The 22,434-nt window shown below is 53.7% G+C and overlaps 1 protein-coding gene across 4 annotated transcripts; it reads left to right on the top strand.

Moving 5' to 3' along the window:
- The first annotated feature begins 3,042 nt into the window (after positions 1 to 3,042).
- On the top strand, positions 3,043 to 17,496 carry LOC139176100 (serpin B6). 4 transcript variants are annotated; one of them, XM_070778486.1, is made up of 7 exons: positions 3,043 to 3,202; positions 9,586 to 9,760; positions 11,506 to 11,655; positions 14,024 to 14,141; positions 15,098 to 15,240; positions 16,643 to 16,798; positions 16,986 to 17,496. In XM_070778486.1, exons 2-7 carry the CDS (start codon positions 9,596 to 9,598, stop codon positions 17,388 to 17,390), a joined length of 1,137 nt encoding a protein of 378 aa, XP_070634587.1. In that variant the 5' UTR covers positions 3,043 to 3,202; positions 9,586 to 9,595; the 3' UTR covers positions 17,391 to 17,496. The 4 variants fall into 4 exon arrangements, with proteins under 4 accessions (XP_070634587.1, XP_070634589.1, XP_070634588.1 ...); XM_070778488.1 differs by lacking the exon at positions 3,043 to 3,202 and adding an exon at positions 3,254 to 3,387; XM_070778487.1 differs by lacking the exon at positions 3,043 to 3,202 and adding an exon at positions 3,322 to 3,471.
- The last annotated feature ends 4,938 nt before the right edge of the window (positions 17,497 to 22,434 follow it).

A 22,434-nucleotide genomic window follows, 5' to 3' on the forward strand; every position in this document is an offset into this window, starting at 1 on the left:
GTTTAGTGGCTGCTCTGCGTCTGGTCCTGGGTGACTTGCTGTGTGTGTCAAAACTGACTTGTGTTAAGTGACCTGGATATGGGTTGCGACGTGCTTTCTAAATGTATTTTTGGCAGCATATCATTTCCAACATTTGAAAGAAGGATTATTTTCAAAAATAAAGCACAGCGAATGAAAACACTGACTTGTAACAATCCCAAATTCACAAATGACATAAGCTGTGTTTAGACCCATGATCAGCCTCCTTTGTCCGTGGTTCCAGATCATTGGCTGGAAATTCAGACTGCTTGATGCATGCCTAACGGGCTCTGTTTACTTGTATTTTCCTCGGAGTGCTGAGTCCTTTGAAATGGAAAGAGAAGAAACCAGCCCCCTACCTTGGGACAAGTAGGGAAAGAAAATGTCCTTTCCTTTCTGAGGATCAGATGTTCTGTCAGGGTTAGCACCAGGGACCAGTTGGGCGGGGTCACAAAGACAAACTTTGTTGACATCATTCCTACCTTTGGGGCGAATCCTCTAAACACGAGACACCAACTGTTTGCCTGCAAGTTTTACTTTCCTTTTAAGTTCGAAGGATTCATGAACAAAAGACACCACTTGTTATACACAATAAACAATTTCAATATTTAATAGAGGATCATCTGGTTTGATTTCAATCTGTGGTCATCAAAAGAAGAGAAATAGAAACAATAGGGAGAATTAAGTGTATCCATCACCAAACTGGGCTGACAGCCTACATCCAGACTTGAACAGTCCTGTGTGTGCGTGGTAAGTCGTCTCCCTGGTGTCCGAGTCTTTGCAATCGTGTTAGGCTCCTCTGTCCATGGGATTCTTCAGGCAAGAACACTGGAGTGGGTTTCCATTACCTTCAGGGGACCTTCCCAACCCAGGGACTGCACCTGCGCCTCTTACATCTCCTGCGTTGGCAGGTGGGTTCCCTAGCACCAGTGCCACCTGGGAAGCCCTGAACAGCGCTGCCGCGTCTGCTAGTCGCTTCAGTCGTGTCTGACTGTGCGACCCCAGAGACGGCAGCCCACCAGGCTCCCCCATCCCTGGGATTCTCCAGGCAAGAACACGGGAGTGGGTTGCCGTTTCCTTCTCCAATGCATGATAGTGAAAAGTGAAAGTGAAGTTTCTCAGTCATGTCCGACTCCTAGCGGCCTCATGGACTGCACCCTACCAGGCTCCTCCGTCCATGGGATTTGCCAGGCAAGAGTACTGGAGTGGGGTGCCATTGCCTTCTCCATGAACAGCGCTGGGAGTCCCAAATAACAGCTATCTGGAGTCCCAGTTGGGAAAAGGTCCCTGGCTGTGCATCCACCCCATGGGTGAGACTTCAAATTGCAGTTTTCGGGGCTCCTGCTTATAATCAAAAGCCGCAAACTGATATCATCAGTTTGCATGCAAAAATACAACTCTGGTTTAACTTTTGCAATGCTGTTTGCTTCACCTTGGAAGTCATAAGATGCTTTAGCAGCTGGGGGCTGGCCAGGGGATGGCTAAGGCCATCAAGCAAGGAAGACGAAAGTCCCTTCCTGTGGCCAGTCGCAGGTGTTCTTGCAGAGTCCTTGGAGTCTCTGCGGTTCAAAGATTCCTGATTCCACCTGGTAAGGCCGAGGCCTAAGTCCATCTCCTTGATGGACTTTCGGCTCTGCTTAAAACCCCTTGTCACAGTGACTCAATTTTATTTCTCATTTTACAATACGTTGCTTATTTCTGCACAAAGATAAGCTGGAAGGACAGAGCCAAGTGAATAAACCTGGGGTGAAAAGGGCTGGAGAACTTAAGGGTAGAAGTGAGATATCTGAGCTTCCCTCAGTGTTTACTACTCCAAAAACGAAACTAAGGTACTCACACCAGGGGCTTGCTGCTGGCATCTAGTGGGTAGAGGGGCAAGCACAGCCCTCCCACAGCAATGAATTATCCGGCCAGAGGTGAGTACACGGTGGCTGTTGACAGCCCCTGGCTTAAGCTTTAGGGCGGAGAATGCACTAAGCTATCTAAAGGTGAAAGTCGCTCAGTCGTGTCCGACTCTTTGTGACCCCATGGACTGTAGCCCGCCAGGCTCCTCTGTCCATAGGATTCTCCAGGCAAGGATACTCGAGTGGGCTGCCATTCCCTCCTCCAGGGGATCTTCCCAACCCAGGGATCGAACCCCTGTCTCTTAGGTCTACCTGCATTAGTCAGGTGGGTCCTTTACCACCAGCACCAACAGTGGGCCTTTAGAGAAGTCTAGTGAAAGTCGTTCAGTCCTGTCCGACTCTTGGCGACCCCATGGCCTGTAGACCCCCAGGCTTCTCTGTCCATGGGATTCTCCAGGCAAGAATACTGGAGTGGGCTGCCTTTTACTTCTCCAGCGGGTCTTCCCCACCCAGGGATCGAACCTGGGTCTTCTATGGTGCGGGCGGATTCTTTACTGTGAGCCAAGAGGGACGCCCCCAGCTCTCCCAGGTTTCCAAACTGAACCTGTCGTGTTTCAGACGAGGCTGGCATTCTCCCCACTGCGGTCACCGGCGCCCTGTCCGCCCTCCAAGGCTGCGCCGGGCGGGCAGGCCAGGGTCCCACCGCGCTTGGTTCACACGAGCCTCTGTGCACCGGGAAGAGCGCGCCTGGCTTCGCGCAGAGACTCAAGCCCAGGTGCCCGGGCGACGCCCCTCCGGACCAAGTATCAGCCCGTGCGCCCCGCGAAGACCCCGGGCTCGCCCGCTGAAGGCCTCCTAGGGCTGGGCCTTCGCTCCTCCTGCGGCCCCGGGTAGCAGTCGCGCACCGGGCACCTCGCTCGCCCCTGCTGTTCGGCCCCGCCCCAACCGCGCGGCACGGCCCTCCGCACCGGTTCGGTCCGGTCCGGCGGGGCCCGGCGGGGCCCGCCCCTCCCCCTCTGCCCCGCCCCTCCCGCTCGACTCCGGCCCTCGGGTCCTGCCAGCCCCGCCCTCACGCTCGGCCCCGCCCCTTCCACTCGTCCCGCCCCCCGGCCCGGCTCGCCCCGCCCCTCCAGTTCGGCCTCCGCTATCCCGTCCTTCCCGCCCCGCCCCTTCCGGTCTGCCCCGCCCCTCCCCCTCGGCCCGGTACCTGCCGCTCGCCCCGCCCCTCCCGCTCGGCCCCTCCGTCCGGTCCAGCCTGGTCCGGCCCGGGCCGCCCCTGCCCGCGCGGTGTTTGGGCCCGGCGCCTCTGTCCTCGCCCAGCCTGCTCCGGCCGCGCTCGGGTACGTTTCGGGAGGTGGGGCCGCGGAACCGGCCTGCGCACTAGGCGGGCGGCGGGCGGGGGCGCGCGCCGGGCTGGGTTTCGTTTCGGATCAGGCGGCCGGGGCGGACGTGACGACCCGCTGAGTGTGGCGGCGCCGCCGGCTGGGACCGGGGACTGGAGGACCCTCGTGGGCGCGGCGCCCAGGTACCCTCGGCGAGCGCCGGGCGTTGGGGACCCGGGGGACCGGTGGAGGCCGGAGGACAGACAGGAGCTGGCCTGAGTGCCCAGGTGACCCTCGGGCTTGCGCCGGGCGTTGGGGACTCGGGGGGCCGGGGGCGGGGGCTTCAGAGACCGGACAGGAGCCGGCCTGTGTGCCCAGGCGGACCCGGCGCCCAGCGGTCTCCCGCCCACCGCGCGGCCTGCGCTCAGGGTCCCTCAGGCCTGCGAGGATAATCGTGAGCACCGTTTCAGAGCTTGTTTGTTAGGGCAGTTTTTGTTTTTGTAGACACGCTGCAGGCCCAACATTCCGAGAGTGGGCATCTTCAGTGCTAAGAGGGCCTGGGAGAAACTTTAGTCGCACCCGGGTGCTAGATAAGTTGGCACCTGAGTTACTTTCTTCCCTTCTCTCTCCCCACCCCCCACCACCCCCCACCACCCCCCATAAAGCTCTAGTTTGAGAGGAAAAACAAAGTATGGGGAATGAACCTTCACATGCTGCCAGGATTACTGAGCCGCTGGGGGAGGCCGGGTTCTGCTGCGACCCTGGCTTCCGGCCCAGTGGTACCTGGCCAGACTGTGTGCCTGCCCGCTGATGTGCTTTAGGGCGGAGGCGGAGAGGGCGTGTGCAAAGTAACCCTTGGACTGAGGTCCCCATGAACAGGAAGGGCTGTGCTTATCAGTGTTCTGGGGCGTATGGTGTCCAGAATTCCCCACAACTGGTGGCTGACTGCACCCTCAGCGTTATACCACCCCACAGAAAGGTCACGGTTTTAGTCAAACTTGGCCATGTAAACTAAGTATTTAGAAGCATTATGAGGCCAATGCCAGTCCAAAGTGTTGTATTACAACTCAGCTGCTGGCCTGATCACTCGGGCGAGTAACAGGAGAGCGAAATGAGAGTAAATGGAACCACTGTTCTTTTCTGTTTGCACTCAGAGCAGGCTACATACACAAAGGGCTTGTTCTCACACCCCTGGAAGCCCACACACCTTACGCCACCAAGCTTTCTGGACCTGAGACGAGACCTGGACATGAGAAGAAGGGAAAGCCTGTGCAGTTCTGTTCACCATTTACTGAACACCGACTGTGGGTCAGGCGTCAGTTGATGTAATCCCCTCAGTAAACCTATAGAGTAGAAGGAACCATCCCAGTTAAACATTAGATCACACACACACACGCGCGCGCACACACACACGCGCGCGCACACACACACACACACACACACACACACACCCACCCACCCACCCACCCACCAGGCAGGGACAACACAGGAGCCAGTTCAGTTCAGTCATGTCTGACTCTCTGCAACCCCATGAATCACAGCATGGAGGCCTCCCTGTCCATCACCAATTCCCGGAGTTCACTCAGACTCATGCGCATAGAGTCAGTGATGTCATCCAACTCATCCACTGTCGTCCCCTTCTCCTCCTGCCCCCAAATCCCTCCGAGCATCAGAGCCTTTTCCAATGAGTCATCTCTTCGCATGAGGTGGCCAAAGTATTGGAGTTTCAGCTTCAGCATCAGTCCTTCCAATGAACACCCAGGACTGATATCTTTAGGATGGACTGGTTGGATCTCCTTGCAATCCAAGGGACTCTCAAAAGTCTTCTCCAACACCACAGTTCAAAAGCATCAATTCTTCAGTGCTGAGCTTTGTTTACAGTCCAACTCTCACATCCTTACATGACTGCTGGAAAAACCATGACCTTGACTAGAGGGACCTTTGTTGGCAAAGTAATGTCTCTGCTTTTGAATATGCTATCTAGGTTGGTCATAACTTTCCTTCCAAGGAGTAAGCGTCTTTTAATGTCATGGCTGCAGTCATCATCTGCGGTGATTTTGGAGCCCCCAAAATAAATTCTGACACTGTTTCCACTCTTTCCCCATCTATTTCCTACGAAGTGATGGGACCAGATGCCATGATCTTCATTTTCTGAATGTTGAGCTTTAAGCCAACTTTTTCACTCTCCTCTTTCACTTTCATCAAGAGGCTTTTTAGTTCCTCTTCACTTTCTGCTGTAAGGGTGGTGTCATCTGCATATCTGAGGTTATTGATATTTCTCCCGGCAATCTTGATTCCAGCTTCTGCTTCTTCCAGCCCAGCGTTTCTCATGATGTACTCTGCATAGAAGTTAAATAAGCAGGGTGACAATATACAGCCTTGATGTACTCCTTTTCCTATTTGGAACCAGTCTGTTGTTCCATGTCCAGTTCTAACTGTTGCTTCCTGGCCTGCATATAGGTTCTCAAGAAGCAGGTCAGGTGGTCTGGTATTCCCATCTCTTTCAGAATTGTCCACAGTTTATTGTGATCCACACAGTCAAAGGCTTTGGCATAGTCAATAAAGCAGAAGTAGATGTTTTTCTGGAACTCTCTTGCTTTTTCCATGATGCAGCAGATGCTGGCAATTTGATCTCTGGTTCCTCTGCCTTTTCTAAAACCAGCTTGAACATCTGGAAGTTCACGGTTCACGTACTGCTGAAGCCAAGTTTCCAATAAACCAGACTTCATGAGGAATTAAGGCACCCTTTATCCACCACAGGGGCTTCCCTAGTGGTGCTAGTGCTAAAGAACCCGCCTGCCAATGCAGGAGACATGAAAGACATGGATTTGAACCCTGGGTCAGGAGGAGCCCCTGGAGGAGGGCATGGCAGCCCACTGCAGTATTGTTTCCTGGAGAATCCCATGGACAGAGGAGCCTGGCAGGCTGCAGCCCACGGGGCCATGAAAGGCTGGGACACGACTGCGACTGAACAGCAATCCTTAATTACACTGGGAGCACTGGGGCAGCGCTTCATAGCGCCACTCGCACAGCGTGAGAAGAATCCCTGTCTTACTTTGTCAGTATTAGAAACGAATGGTTCTCAACCTGTTCACGTTTCTATTTGAAAAAGCGTGTTTTAGTTTGCTCTCCACCCCCCCGCCCTGTGTCTTTTTGGGGAGAGGGGTGCTGCCATACTGATGAAGGCTGGACTGCAGAGTTTGGTGCTCAGCTCTCACACTGCTCCTTGGAGCCCGGCAGAGCTAAGCTGCTTTTTAAATCAACTCTTTCTGGAGCTGGTTTTACTCCATTCTTTTCCCTGTTTTAAGACTTGTTCCTTGATTCTGGCTGCTCTGCAGGTCAGCCATCACATAGTTTGCTAATTATGCTCATTTCGTGTTGTTTCTGATAACTTTCCTTTGCACTGTTTCCTGAGTTGAGTCTGCAGGGCCTGAACTATCAGAGCAATTCACACCAGCCCTGGGTACAGGACCCTCCCGAGTTCCTGCCTGGGGAGCACGGTGCTGCCTCTGGTGTCCTGTCTCAGTGCCCTGGGGAGTGCACGAAGCACCGTTTCCTGTCTGATTTCGGGGCCTGTATCAGCGTGGGCTGTTCACTTATCTCTCGATTGACATATTTTCTGCCGTCAGAGTACCCTGAACAAACCTCTGGGCCTCACATCTTCATTCCTTCCTTTTCAGTTTAGCGGTTTCACAGGGAGTGGGTGTGCGCTCACCTTTAATGACCATCAGCAACTGTTGTCAGTGGACGGAAAGAACTACCACCAGCATCGCTGTGGCCTTTGAAGACAAGTGCACTCTGCTTTTTTCTGTATTAGTGTTAAGGTATTGGATATTAAGGCCTGTCCTACTGGCTCAGTGGAAAGCATTCTTCTGCAATGCAGGAGCCTCGGGTTCAGCCCTGGGTCGGAAAGATCCCCTGGAGAAGGAAATGGCAACCCATTCCAGTATTCTTGCCTGAAAAATCTGTGGACAGAGGGGCCAGGTAGGCTGTAGTCCATGGAGTCACAAAAGAGTCAGACGTGACTTAGCTGCTAAGCAAGAAATTAGATATTAAAGATGGAAGAGAATATGTGTGGGGGGAGTATTTCTTCTCCTCTAGGTTCTTCCTGGCTGGTCTAGTAATTAAATTGACCTAAGACAAATCATGGCACCCCACTCCAGTACCCTTGCCTGGAAAATCCCATGGACGGAGGAGCCTGGTAGGCTGCAGTCCATGGGGTCGCTAAGAGTCGGACACGACTGAGCGACTTCACTTTCACTTTTCACTTTCATGCATTGGAGAAGGAAATGGCAAACCACTCCAGTGTTGTTGTCTGGAGAATCCCAGGGACAGGGCAGCCTGGTGGGCTGCCGTCTCTGGGGTCGCACAGAGTCGGACACGACTGAAGCGACTTAGCAGCAGCAGCAGCAGCGAGACAAATCAATAGCAGAAATCCAACCCCACTGAATTTTGTGCAAACCTTGAAGATACAAAACTCAAGAAGTGACAAGGCAGGCAGCTTGTGTGTGTGTGAAGATTTGACGAAACAAGGAGTTTTTGCCTGGGGAGCAAGTTCATGAAGTAACAGGGTTTGCTGGTTCCTTGTACAGCCTTTTCAGCCTTTCGTTTTCCTCTTTGGCCATAAAGATGTCTCTCTACCTCCTGGTACAGGGAGGGTTTTCCACATGGAGATTTATATTCAGCTTTCAGGGGAACAGAAGAAGAGTATGGTTTTTGCACCAGCTATTTCTCAAATCTCTTTCAGTTCAGTTCATTTGCTCAGTCATCTTTGACTCTTGGCGACCCCATGAATCGCAACACACCAGGCCTCCCTGTCCATCACCAACTCCCAGAGTTCACTCAAAGGTCCATCGAGTCGGTGTTGCCATCCAGCCATCTCATCTTATGTCGTCCCCTTCTCCTCCTGCCCCCAATCCCTCCCAGCATCAGAGTCTTTTCCAATGAGTCAACTCTCAACATGAGGTGGCCAAAGTATGGACTTTCAGCTTCAGCATCATTCCTTCCAAAGAAATCCCAGGGCTGGTCTCCTTCAGAATGGACTGGTTGGATCTCCTTGCAGTCCAAGAGACTCTCAAGAGTCTTCTCCAACACCACAGTTCAAAAGCAGCAATTCTTCAGCACTCAGCTTTGTTTACAGTCCAACTCTCACATCCTTACGTGACTGCTGGAAAAACCATGACCTTGACTAGACGGACCTTTGTTGGCAAAGTAATGTCTCTGCTTTTGAATGTGCTATCTAGGTTGGTCATAACTTTCCTTCCAAGGAGTAAGCGTCTTTTAATGTCATGGCTGCAGTCATCATCTGCAGTGATTTTGGAGCCCCCCAAACAAATTCTGACACTGTTTCCACTCTTTCCCCATCTATTTCCTACGAAGTGATGGGACCAGATGCCATGATCTTCATTTTCTGAATGTTGAGCTTTAAGCCAACTTTTTCACTCTCCTCTTTCACTTTCATCAAGAGGCTTTTTAGTTCCTCTTCACTTTCTGCTGTAAGGGTGGTGTCATCTGCATATCTGAGGTTATTGATATTTCTCCTGGCAATCTTGATTCCAGCTTGTGCTTCTTCCAGCCCAGCATTTCTCATGATGTACTCTGCAGAGAAGTTAAATAAGCAGGGTGACAATGTACAGTCTTGACGTACTCCTTTTCCTATTTGGAACCAGTCTGTTGTTCCATGTCCAGTTCTAACTGTTGCTTCCTGACCTGCATACAGGTTTCTTAAGAGGCAGGTCAGGTGATCTGGTATTCCCATCTCTTTCAGAATTTTCTACAGTTTATTTTGATCCACACAGTCAAAGACTTTGGCATAGTCTCTTTACTTCAGAGCAATCAATGTGCTGCAGTGGAGTGTTTTGGGGTGAGCTGCTCTGCAGCCCATCAGCAGCACAGATTACCTGGTGAGTCCCCGTCCTCATGCAGGGAGCATAAATCAGGGAGCTGACTGACGCAGGGCCCGGAGCGGGGCTGCCAGCCTGCACGCCCTGCGGCTTCGGGCCCTTTCCTCAGGCTCACCTGCTCTGTCTCTCCCAGGTTTGTATCAGGCTCAGCAGTCATCCCTTCCACCACTCACAGAGAGGCCCTGAACCCTCGTGCACCCCCTCCCCTCCCCCAGTGTCCTGATCTGGATCAAACGCCCTGGGTGGCGGGGCTGTCGACCTCCGAAGCCGGGCCCTGGAGGTGGACGTGGGCGCATCCCAAGGCCCTTGTCCCAAGCGGAGTCAGCAGGGCCTGGGCCTGGGGCAGCAGGGGAAACCCCGAGGAAACCGAGTTTTGTGCATGTACCTGTTTGCTCTTTGAAGCAGAGCGTCGGTGCTAACAACAGTTAAGAGCAGAGTGAGATGTGGTCGACCTGTGACTGAATTTGCGTGACACTGATTTTAAATCCATCCTTTCAGCCTCGCCACCATGGATGCGCTGTCAGAAGCAAACGGCACCTTTGCCTTGACCCTTCTGAAAAAGCTGGGTGAGGGCAACTCGAAAAATGTGTTTATCTCGCCCCTAAGCATCTCCTCTGCCCTGGCCATGGTCCTCCTGGGGGCCAGGGGCAACACCGCAGCCCAGATGTGCCAGGTACGTTCGGGAAGCCGCTTCTGGGCGGCAGCTGAAGCTCTTTCTTTGGCCCGTGAGCTGGTGTACACGATTGAATCCCAAAGGCCTTGCTCGACAGACAGGCCTACTCCCCCGTCTGCCCCATCCCTGGGCGTCCCCTCAGCGTCTCTCTGGCTGGTGGTCTGGGGCTCCTGACCGCGCAGCACCTGATTCCAGCAGGACAGGCTTGAACGAGCAAGCGTCATCGAGCCTCTGCTCGGACCCGCTGCCCAAGGCCCTGCTGGCCGAGGCCCATCCTGCCGAGACGCCCAGAGCCGGCCCCGGGCAGGCTGCACAGGGTGTGGACGCCAGCTCCTGGGCTGCAGTGGCCTCGGGGCGCTGACCTCTGGCCCCCTGGGGGTCACAGCCTTCCCGCACGTGGGGTGCCCTTACCCTTCCCAATTGCCTGGGGTCCGAGGGTCTCCAGGTTTAACAGAGTCCTGACCCCGCCCTTGAGCCTGGGCCTTGAGTTTGACCTTTGCCCTAAGGCCATCACTTTCAGGGTCCTGTGCCAGCTGGAGAGGCTGGGAGTGAGAAACATTGGCACCCTCCACCCAGCAAGTGTTAGGGCGCAAATACGCGGGTGCTCATGCTCAGTCATCTCTGACTCTCTGCTTCCCCGTGGACTGTAGCCCTCCAGGCTCCTCTGTCCATGGGGTTCTCCAGAAAGAACACTGGCGTGGGTTGCCATGTCCTCCAGGGGATCTTCCCGACCCAGGGATCGAACCCACGAGTCTTGAGTCTCCTGCACTGGCAGGTGGATCCTTTACCACTGTGCCGCCTGGGAGACGCGTGTGTTCCCTTTAAGTTCTGCTGAAAAGGGAGCAGTCCCCTCTTGAGCTCGGCACTGTCTCCGCTCCCACTCTCCCAACTCTGAAGGGGCCGCCCTCTCTCTGGGCACCTCCTGTGCAGATTCCGATTTTAGGGGGAGGCCCAGCCTTCCTGCCCTGCATGGGGGTCTCTCCAGGGCTCCTGCCTGAGCTCCTCTCCTCCAGCAGTGGTGCCCCCGGCCCTGCGGCCTCGGCCGGTCACTGGGTGCAAAGCCCTTGCCCAGGCTTTAGGTTCGTGTTACAGCGGAACCGGGCCGAATGTCTGTCTGGACCTTCTCTTGGTGGCTCCCAAACAAACCTCCCATGACCCAGAATGACCGGGACCGTGCCTGGCACTCTGTGTCCTGGCCGCATGGTGCCCGCTGGCCTCCTCATGGTCCAGGAGCGGCCCCGATCCCGCGAGGTGCTCTCCTCCATGTGTCTGCTCTGCCGTGTGGTCATGAGGCCCCAGCAGGATGGCTGGGCATTTCTGCGCCCGGGCAACAGGGGGCAAGACACGAACGTGGGGGTGCCAGGCCTTTACGAAGGCCCGGGCCCGGAAGAGCCACTTCTCCTGTCTCCCACTGGTCGGAGCCTGTCCCAAGGCCAGTCCAGACCCAAAGATGTGGCCTGTTTGTACACAGATGGGAGGCCTGTCCACGGCCCTGTCTGCAGGCAGACCGTGAGCACAGGGCCCTGGGCTCTCAAGGGGCATTTCTGCACCCGCTGTCGCTGCCTAAGCTCCTGCAGGAGGCAGGCTGGGGGACTTCCCAGAGCCACTGTGCCTTTATTTGGGTGAGTCTTGTTTTAAGCTGCGGTGAGGATCAGTGCGGTGCTTAGGCTGACGTTAGTGTTGTGTCCATTTCCTGTAGTCCAGGGCTTACTGCAGTGGTGGGTTTTATCTGTTTTTGATTTCAGACTCTTTCTCTAAACAAGAGCAGTGGGGGAGGTGAAGATGTCCACCAGGGTTTCCAGAACCTTCTCAGTGAAGTTAATAGAAGGGACACACAGTACTTGCTCAGAACCGCCAACAGGCTTTTTGGAGAGAAGACTTACGATTTCCTCTCGGTAAGTCATGCTCCTGATTGCCCGAAGCAGATAGAGACCGAGGTCGTGTGGAGATGGGAGGCGGGCCTTGTGGTGGGCTGAGACCCACACAGAGGGCGGGCTGTGGGACCCCAGTCATGACCTCACGCTTCCTGGAACCGTTCGGTCATTGGCTGTAAGAGGAGCCCTGTAACAGCCTTGTTCACATATTCATGAAGCTTCAGTAAGATGATTGTCAGAGAACTAACACGGATCATACCACAGTTGCAGAGGAGTTGGCCCAAACAGGGAAGTGATCGAATAGAATATTGCTGGTGTTGTTTTTCACGTGTTGGAAGTATTTTGTGCATTGTGAGACTTGCTCAATTCTTTTATACATGTAAACATTTTGATTATCTTTTCCTATGCAGAAATTTTTTTTAATTTTTGTGTTTTTTACTCTGGTTCTATTTAATCACACTGCTTTCCTGATTTTTAAATTTTTTTCATACACACCTCAAGTAACCTGTGAGTGTGTTCTTATTATATAAAACGCAAACAGAGCCAGAGTCCGCCCACACTCTCTTCCACGTCGCCCCCGCGCCCAGTCTGAGGGCTTGTGCCCTGTACCTAGAGAAAGGCTTTGCATCTCACTACCTGTGTGGCTGCTGTTCAGTCGCTGAGCCGTGTCCGACTCTTTCTGACCCCGTGGGCTGCAGCAGCCCAGGCTCCTCTGTCCTCTACTGCGTCCCAGAGTTTGCTCAGAGTCACGTCCGTTGAGTCGGTGATGCATCCAACCCCTCGTCCTCTGCCCCCCCTTCTCCTTTGCCTTCGATGTCTCCCAGCATCAGGGTCTTTTCCGATGGGTCGGCTCTTCGTATCTGGTGGCCACAGTGATGGGGCTTCAGCCTTGGCAGCAGTATGTGTCCGCCTCACCCTTCCTCACGGTGGTGGGCGGCGTGCTCAGGGGTGGCTGTACCGAGACGCAGCCGCCAGCCCCGGGTGGGCGTGGGGTGGGGCCCAGCCTGGGCCGAGCCGGCAGGGACCCTGTGTGTGTGGTTCTGTCCTGTGTGTGCGTGCTATTCCAGATGGACTTTAGAGGGAAGGGACAGAGGGAGGCTCTCAGATCTCCATGAATTCTGCCTCATTCCCACCCCGACGGCTGCAGCCCTTCCCGTCGTCCTCAGGAAGGGTAGGGGGTGGGCACGTCCACCCTCTCCTCAGCACTGCAGGTGCTCAGCCTTTAACATTCTGATTGCTCACGAGACTGAGCAGCTTTGCATGTCACTCAAACATTTGTATCTTTTCTGAAAATTGCCTATTATATGTCCTTTGTGTAGTTTTACTTTTGGGGTTTATGTCTTTTTTTTTTTTTTTAACTGAGTTCTTTATATGTGTAGCATAGCGATCTTATTCTGTTATATAACTTATTTCATTATTTTTCACACTTGTTTCAGACTCTAAATTAACTTTTAAAACAGGTGGTATAAAGTGAATGTAGTCAGCATGAGGTCAAATATTGGTAAGGTTTGTAGATCACAGTGTGAATTTTTTTTACAACCTGGTTTACTTGTTTTTATCAGTCTTAGCTACATGCTAGTTTATTGTCATCTTTTTTTTTTAGTTCTACCAGTTTATTGCTACCAACCTATCTCCCTCCACCCTCATGCATGCATGCTCAGGCATGTAACCCTGTGGACTGCAGCCTGCCAGGCTCCTCTGTCCATGGGATTTTCCAGACAACAACACTGGAGTGGTTTGCCATTTCCTTCTCCGATGCATGAAAGTGAAAAGTGAAAGTGAAGTCGCTCAGTCGTGTCCGACTCTTAGCGACCCCATGGACTGCAGCCTACCAGGCTCCTCCGTCCATGGGATTTTCCAGGCAAGGGTACTGGAGTGGGGTGCCATGATTTGTCTTAGGTCAATTTAATTACTAGACCAGTCAGGAAGAACCTAGAGGAGAAGAAATACTCCCCCCACACATATTCTCTTCCATCTTTAATATCTAATTTCTTGCTTAGCAGCTAAGTCACGTGTGACTCTTTTGTGACTCCATGGACTACAGCCTACCTGGCCCCTCTGTCCACAGATTTTTCAGGCAAAAATCCTGGAGCGGGTTGCCATTTCCTTCTCCAGGGCATCTTCCCCATGAGATCAACCCTCGTCTCCAACATTGGCAGGTGGATTCATTACCACTGTGTCACCTGGGAAGCCTGTGATTTTACTCAGTTATTTATTCAGTGTAGCTGAAAACTGAGAAACCGGATTGAAGGTTAATTCTGCACATTCGTTTGTACATTACACAAGTAACCGTCAAATGATCAGTGTTCAGGTTGGCGCGGTGAAGAAGTAAGCTCTTGGCATTGTCTGTTTCTGTAGCCATGTGATTCTGTCATTCCGTCTCTTCTAGTCTTTCAAAGATTCCTGCCGCAAATTCTACCAAGCAGAGATGGAAGAGCTGGACTTTGTCAGCGCTACGGAGCAGTCCAGGAAGCACATAAACACCTGGGTAGCCGAAAAGACAGAAGGTGAGGACGTGTCACTAATTCTGTTCGCACAGTATTTGAATCAGTCTTATTTTCCATCAGTTCCTTCCCAAGACCATCAAATGTAAACAGAAATGGCTTTTTTCTCCATAAAACTGGAAACTTTCAAATCCACTTCTGAAATTTAATCAGTAATCAATTTCTCTAGCTTGCCCCCTCCTCATCAGTATTTGGTGCACCTCTTCCAGAACAATCGCACTTTGACTTTTGGCTGTTGCAGTTAATGTTCATATAGTCTGCCTTTTCACAAAGGGCGGAAGGAAGACTCTGGATCGGGCTCCACCTCCCTGCCTGTGCAGCAGAGCGCATGCTCTGCGGGTCGCTGAGCATCACTGCAGGACACTCGGTCAAGCCCTCGTTCACCTGCGCTTCTTCGTTTTCGTGCTCTGCACGCTGGCTTCGGCCTCTCCCCTTCAGGACAGTCCCCTCACGTTGTAGACCGAACATTCCTTTTTCTGTCACTGTGAATTATCCTGCCCTATTATTTGTTCATTTTATGTGTTTTATGCAACTCATGGTATTTTACTGAGCGGAGACTTTAAGGTTTTTGTCGCTGATTTAGCTTTAGGGGCCAGGCTCCCTGCATGGGTTTCCCTGGTGGCTCGGATGGTAAAGATACACCTGCCAATGCAGGAGAGGCGGGTTGGATCCCTGGGTCAGAAAGATCCCCTGGAGAAGGAAATGGCAACCTGCTCCAGTATTCTTGCCTGGGGAACCCCATGGATGCAGGAGCCTGGTGGGCTACAGTCCACGGGGTCACAAAGAGTGAGACCCAACTTAGTGAGTAAACAACAACTCCCTGTTCGTGGTTGTCTGGGGGACAGGGAACCCTCTGGTCTGTGCACTGACTCCTGCAGGGGCAGACCAGTAAGTACTGTGCCCTTCACCTCCACCAGGTAACCCTGTTAGCTAACTGGTTCTTTAAATCTTTCTTGCAGGTAAAATTAGAGACTTGCTCCCTGCAAATTCAGTTAACCCCATGACACGTCTCGTTCTCGTGAATGCCATCTACTTCAAAGGAAACTGGGACACACAGTTTAACAAAGAGCACACTGAAGAAAGGCCTTTCAGAGTCAGCAAGGTGAACGAGAATGTGTCATAATAAGGGAGGAGGTTCTTGGAAACGGTCCCTGGGGTCCCCTTGGTTTACGGAGCCTGCCAGGAGGCTGACCTCAAGGAACGTGTGCCTCTTGTGGCCTTGGCAGCCCAGATGTGGATCTGGGCACACCCTGGCTTCCTCTCCCCCTGCTCCGCCTTTGCTGTATCATGAGCGGAGATCCGTGCGGCCAGTGTTCCGTCTTGTATCACACATCCCATGGGGCAGCTCACAGGTCTCTGGGCCTCCTAGAACCCCCAAGATCCAGTTCAAACTCCAGACCGTGGCTGTGACGCTCCATGGCCCTGGATCCTACCATCTGTCCCCCTCCCGTCAGGAGCTACCTACACAGACGCCTTTCTCTGCAGGGCCGTCCAGAAGCCTCCCTAGCGGTCTCCGCAGCCCAGGTTCCTGGTTCCTGTGTCCCTCCTCTGAGCTCTCACAGAGCCCGTGGCCTCTCACAGTGGCTCTGATCTCCCAGAGCCCCTCGGGCCCATGTGCAGGACCAGGGAGGTTACTTGGAAGTTTTCCTGAGGACCGTGGCTGGGCTGAGAGTGGTGAGGGTAGGAAGCACAAGTCAGATTGTTTTGTATTTTTTTTTTAATAATTGTATCTATTTATCTTGGCTGTGCCGGGTCTTCTTGCCGCGAGCCTTTCCTGCAGCTGCCATGGCGGAGGCCCTCTTGGCTCAGTGCTCGGGCTTCTCCTGCCGGTGCTTCTCTTGGTGCAGAGCTCAGGCTCCAGGCCCGTGACCTCAGGAGCTGCGGCTCCCGGGCTCTCAGCCCAGGCTCAGTAGTTGTGGCCTGTGGGCTTAGAAGCCCCTGGGCTGTGGGGTGTTCCCAGACCAGGGATGGAGCCTGTGTCTCCTACATTGGAAGGCGGATTATTTACCCCTGAGCCACCAGGGCAGCCCTGTTGTCTTTAAAACTAGAGCAACATGGTTTGCTCATGGGTCACCTGTGGGGCGCGAAAGGCACCCAGGACTCTCCAGGGTTTGGCGGCGGGATGAGTGGTGTCGTCACGAGCAGAGATGGGAAGGTATAGATGGAGCAGGTGGAGGGGAACACGAGCCGCCAGTGTGGGAGCCGAACTGGAGGCTCCTTTGCGTCCAGATGCAGATGTCAGGTGGGCAGGAGCCGGGGGAGAGGTCCTGCTGGGAATGTCCATGTGGAGACTTCCTGGGTCAGCAGGAGAATAGCAGCCTGAGGCCTGAGTGCTGGGAACCAGGGGTGGGAGCTGGAGCCGTGCAGATGAGCTGATGACGCGGAGCTGGGGTGGGTCTGGAAGACACAACAGAGTGTGTGGGTGCAGGTGGACGGCTCTGATGACTCGTCCAGCGTGTCCACGGGTCATGATTCAACTTAACATTTATCCATTTCCTTTATAGAACGTGGAGAAACCTGTGCAAATGATGTTCAAGAAGTCCACCTGTAAAATAACCTACATTGGAGAAATAAGCACCCAGATTCTGGTTCTTCCCTACGTAGGTCAAGAGCTGAACATGGTGATTCTGCTGCCCAGTGAAAGCACGGACTTGAACATGGTAACCGGGCAGCCGTGGCTACGGGGCCCGGGGTCTCGTCTGCATCCCTGCTGGGCACTGGGCTCCGGGAACTCGTCTGCAGCTGGCAGGCCGCCCCGGGCCCACAGGGCTCGGAGTGTTGGTCGCAGCGGACGGTCCCCGGGGCAGCGCTGCTGCAGACCCTGAGATCTTCTACCTTCTCTTGCAGGTGGAAAAGGCCCTGACCTATGAGAAATTCATCGCGTGGACGAAGCCGGATGTGATGGACGAGGAGGAGGTGGAGGTGTTTCTTCCCCGGTTCACGCTGGAGGAGAGTTATGATATGGAAGAGTTCCTCCAAGAACTGGGCATGACTGACGCCTTTGAGGAGACCCGGGCCGACTTCAGCGGGATGTCGTCTGGGCGAGGCCTGCACCTGTCCAAGGTCATGCACAAGTCCTTCGTGGAGGTCACCGAGGAGGGCACGGAGGCCGCGGCCGCCACAGGGGCGGTGGTCATGATGCGCTGCTTGATGGTCGTGCCCCGGTTCAATGCCAACCACCCCTTCCTCTTCTTCATTCAGCACAGCAAGACCGGGGCCATCCTGTTCTGCGGCCGCTTCTGCTCGCCGTGACGAGGTGGGGGGCGCCCAGTGCTCCCCACCGCTCTCCCCGATCTCTGCGAAGAGCTGGAACCCCGGTGACCTTGGCGAAGGTCCACAAATAAAGAGCTGATCGAGACCGCCTGTGTGTGTCTCTGTGTGTCTGTGTGTGTGTGTGCACGCCTGTGTGTGTCTGTGGTGTGTGTATGTGTGTGTGTCTGTGTGTGTCTCTTTGTGTGTGTGTATGTCTGTGTGTATGTGTCTGTGTGTGTCTGTGTGTACTTGCCCGTGCGTTCTCGTGTCCCGTGCCTTCTCGGAGGTGCAGCTGCCATTGGAGACGGGCACTCAGTGGTCACGCCGGTGGGGAGCACTGGCTGCCTGATCTCTGGGTCCTCCCTCCACCCGCCCCGTCCAGGCCTTCGGGGAGAGCGCTGTCTGCTCCAGGCCTGGAAGGATGAGCAGGGCTTCCCTGTCTCCTCAGCTCAGTGGCCCTGCTCCTGAGACCAAAGCGAAGCAGAGGCTACGGCAGCCACAGGCAGGGGGAGCGGGCCTCAGAGACCCCCGAACGTGAGCCCTCCAGAAACCAGCAGAAGAGGGGAGGGCCGTGGACCCAGACCAGAGAAGTCCATCCCCGAGCCACTGTGTCTGCACTGGAGGGTCTGTGGTCAGAGGCGTGTTCAACTGCTTGACCGTGCATACTCCTGAGCATGCTCAGTTGCCCACGGGGTCAGAGATGAGCAGACAGGTCCTGTTCACGAGATGGGGGTGTTTCAGACCACGTCATGGATGTACACCGGGTGACTTTCCATCCTGCCACTGGTACTGGAGATAAAGAGCGGGCTAAGGTTTCAACCAGTCCATCCTAAAGGAAATCAGTCCTGAATGTTCATTGGAAGGATTGACGCTGAAGCTGAGCTCCAATACTTTGGCCACCTGATGGGAAGAGCCATTTGCAAAGACCCGATGCTGGGAAAGATGGAAGGCAGGAGGAGAAGGGGACGACAGAGGATGAGATGGTTGGGTGCCATCACCAACTCGATGGACATGAGTTTGAGTAATTTCGGGAGTTGGTGATGGACAGGGAGGCCTGGCGTGCAGCAGTCCATGGGGTCGCAAAGAGTCGGACTCAACTGAGCAACTGAACTGCACGAGGCTTTCTGCAGCCGCCCGTGTTCCCTGATGAGACGTGGGGCCCCCGCCCAGCCGATGCTGCGGTTCGGGTGGAAAGTGGTGGGGTGTCCACTGGCCTCCCTGTGGTGTCATCAGGAGCTGGGCTCCCTCTAACCTAATGGTGTGACCAACATTCTCAGCCTGTCTCTAGTCTGCTGTCTCTGCTGTGCCCAAGTCAGTGCCTGAGCTGTGAGGAGAGACAGGCTGCAGAGATGCTGCCCTTGGGAGCGGGCGGCGGGCGGGCCAGCGGCGTCAGCGCCCCCCTCGCCCCAGCCTGGACCACTGTCGCCTGAAGTGAGCTGTCTGTCCATCCAGGGTCTGAGGCGTCTGTCCTTCGTCCCCACCAGGCCGTCAGTGGGATGCTGTGACGATGGACACAGTGGGCCCGTGTGTTACAGAACCTGTCACACAGCTCGGCCCCTGCCCATCTCTTTCTTAGCTGGATCTACTGCGTTAAATGTCATTGGCAGTTTCCTCAAAACTGTATTTTCAAATTGATCTCATTAAAATTTTAAAATATAATTGCCTTATAATCTCCCGTGCATTTGTGATCAATAAACTTGGAATTCCTGTCCTCGTCATAGTCCTTCCCTGGTGGCTCAGACCGGGAAGAATCGCCTGCAGTGCGGGAGATCGGGCTTCGATCCCTGGTTTAGGAAGGTCCCCGGGAGATACTGGCTCCCCACTCCAGGATTCCGGCCTGGAGAATCCCACGGACTCAGGGTCGCAGAGTCAGACGTGGCCGAGCCTTCTCACTCTCACTTACTTTCATCCCAGTTGATCTTGTCTGTGACCAGTTCGGCTTCAAGGAGGAGTGGCTGGTGGGCCTTCCTGAGCCCCCCAGAAGGCCCCCGGCTCAGTGCTCTGCTTTCATTGTCTTCAGATCCTTTATAGCTTTTGAGCAGAGGGTCCTGCGTTCTCATTTTGCTCCAGACCCTGCAAATTACGGAGCCAGTCCTGCCGTGGACTATAGTACCTTTTATGGAGAAATATAGTCTTTTTTTCAGATGCTGAGTACCAGGTAAGCTCAAAGCAAATCCTGAGAAATGAAAGATCTTCTCAATCCACTCTTTCCACATTAAAATATATACACATTTTGGTCAGGATATTTCCATAGTTGGCTTTTGAACTCCACACAGCATGTGTTTCCATGAGAGAAAGAAGTAGCCCAGTTCAGGTCATTTCAGTCGCTCAGCCGTGTCTTATTCTTTGCAAGCCCATGGACTGCAGACGCGAGCACTCCCTGTCCATCACCACCTCCCAGAGCTTACTTAAACTCATGTCCATCGAGTCTGTGATGCCATCCAAGCATCTCATCCTCTGCCTTCCCTTCTCCTCCTGCCTTCAATCTTTCCCACCATCTGGGTCTTTTTCAGTGAGTCAGCTCTTCGCATCAGGTGGCCAAAGTATTGGAGTTTCAGCTTCAGCATCAGTCCTTCCATGAACATTCAGGACTGATTTCCTTTCAGATGGAATGGTTGGATCTCCTTGCTGTCCAAGGGACTCTCAAGAGTCTTCTCCACACCACAGTTCAAAAGCATCAGTTCTTCGGCGCTCAGCTTTCTTTATGTCCAGCTCTCCCATCCACAAGTGAGCATGGGAAAGATGAGGCAGCCCAGCGTGACCGTTATTTTGTGTGTCGCCTTGACTGGGCCAGAGGACCAGTTAGCTGGTCTAACACCAATTGAGATGTTTCCGTGAAGGTAGCTTTTACAGGAAATGAGGATTAAATGAGTCGACTTTGAGTAAGGCAGACTGGCCGCCAGCACGTGGGTGGGCCTGGTCCAGTCAGTTGAAGGTGACTGAGGTCCCCTAAGGAAGAGGCGCTTTCCTCCAGAGGCCTGTGGACTCAGGCTGCACAGAACCCTTCCCTTTCCCCACCTCCTGCAGCAGGGCACAGTCTCCCCCGTCCCTTCCTCTCTCTGTGTTCAAACCTCAGAAATCGCCTGGAAAATGGTGGCTGTCTGCTTTAGCGCCTGCACTGCCCAGCCCTGTAGTTCCATCACTCACTCACAGCCTCCCGGAAGGAGGACGCGGATGGTCCTGGCAGCTCGCCCTGCCTCTATTTGCAACTTTCCTTGGTTATCTGAGGTCAAGGTGCAGGCGGCATGTTCCCCACTCCTGGCAGGAACAGTCGTCTTCCTCTTCTGAGCCAGCGTCCTCGTGTCGATGTCCCTCTGGCCTTGTGCTCACCCTCAGCGTTCCTGTGGGCTTCTCCGGTGAAGTATCCGCCTTCCAGTGCAGCAGATGAAGGGTTGATCCCTGGGTCGGGAAGATCCCCTGGAGGAGGAAATGGCTACCCCTCCAGGATTCTTGCCTGGGAAACCCTGTGGACCGAGGAGCCTGGTGGGCTACAGTCCACGGGGCCACAGAGTTGGTCACAAATTAGCGACTGAGCAAAGCAAGTAAGATAAAGCCTCGAGCAGAGAGGTGCCGGTTGACACAGTCACGCCCCCGTTCCCGTCTTACCCACCCAGGCCTGCTTTTGTCCTCAGGTGCCCCCAGAGGCACAGATGGCCCTTCCCCGGCTTCATGGAGTGGTCTCAGGACCGCAGAGCCAAGCGCTTTGTCATCCACTGGGAATCTGGAGGAAAGATCCCATGATGATCCATCTGCTTGTGAAAATGGGGCTGAAACAATACGGCCATTCCTCACAGCCTCCACACAGAAGGCCCGCATGAGGTCCAGTTCCACTTCTGGGTGTGTCCCCAGAAGAACTGAGAGCAGGGTCTCAGACAGACACTCGCAGCCCCGTGTCTGCAGCAGCGTTATTCTCAGCAGCCAGGACTGCAGGCCTCCCACCCGTCCATCCGAGACAAACGGTAACAGAGTGTGGTCTCCACACAACGGAGACGCACCCGCCTTTAAGAGGAAGGTGAGCCGGACACAGGCTCTGACACGGATGACCCTCGGGGATGTGACGCCAAGTGAAACACACCCGTCCAAAAGAACAAATCCTGTGCGATCCCACTCACATTCTTGCCAAAATCTGTCCTCCCTTTCTTCCACAATCTCCCGAGTTTAAATTAAAGTGGAGGTAGCCTGGTTCAGGCTTCAGGAAAAGGGCAGCATACCTCTGACCGACTTCAGACCCTGGACCCTGCTGTCCCTCATACCTGCCTGCAAGCATGACAATCGTTACCAGCAAGTCAAGGGGCACTTTACATACGAAAGTGCATGGGCCTTGGAATTTCTTAGCTCCTGATGTTAGGCGCCAGTCTAAGGAATCTTCTGACTCACAAGGTGAAACAAACAGCATTGTCACAGTTAAAGAAAAAACCGGAGCTGCGTTTTTTTCACTGAGCCGATGATGATATCAATGTGCAGCCTGGGATTATAAATGGCAGCCCCCATAAACACAGTGTGAAGTCTCAACAGCCCGGGATCCTTTCCTAGCTGGGGGTCCAGACCGACCTCATTTGGCATTTCCCAGGGAAACTCCAGTCTGGAGGTCGGCTGGGAACCCACCTCGGTGATGTGAGTGCTGTCACTTCTCTCTATGGTTTCTATTTCTTTTCTTTTTATACCTGCATGCTGAAATTAAGTCAAGGAATCTATTGACAATTAAACCTGTTTATTTGTGTGTAACAAGCTGGAATCAAGATTGCCGGGAGAAATATCAATAACCTCAGATATGCAGATGACGCCACCCTTATGGCAGAAAGCGAGGAGGAACTAAAAAGCCTTTGATGAAGGTGAAAGAGAAGAAGGAGAATTTGACTGAAAACTCAGCATTCAAAAAGGGAAGATCATGGCATCTGGTCCCATCACTTCATGGCAAATAGATGGGAAAACAATGGAGCTGTGAGAGACTTCATTTTCTTGGGCTCCAAAATCACTGCAGATGGTGATTGCAGCTATGAAATTAAGACGCTTGCTCCGTGGATGAAAACTTATGTCTAACCTA

This window comes from Bos indicus, chromosome 23, assembly GCF_029378745.1.
Source record: "Bos indicus isolate NIAB-ARS_2022 breed Sahiwal x Tharparkar chromosome 23, NIAB-ARS_B.indTharparkar_mat_pri_1.0, whole genome shotgun sequence".
Taxonomy (NCBI): Eukaryota; Metazoa; Chordata; class Mammalia; order Artiodactyla; family Bovidae; genus Bos; species Bos indicus.

What these genes read in the sequence shown, in the direction of transcription:
- LOC139176100 (XM_070778485.1), top strand. Translation starts at nt 9,023, where the DNA reads ATGTGCTGCAGTGGAGTGTTTTGGGGTGAGCTGCTCTGCAGCCCATCA. An exon ending in TCAGCAGCACAGATTACCTG is followed by an intron (nt 9,088 to 9,585) that starts GTGAGTCCCCGT and finishes CCATCCTTTCAG; the next exon opens with CCTCGCCACCATGGATGCGC. An exon ending in GGCCTTTCAGAGTCAGCAAG is followed by an intron (nt 15,241 to 16,642) that starts GTGAACGAGAAT and finishes TTTCCTTTATAG; the next exon opens with AACGTGGAGAAACCTGTGCA.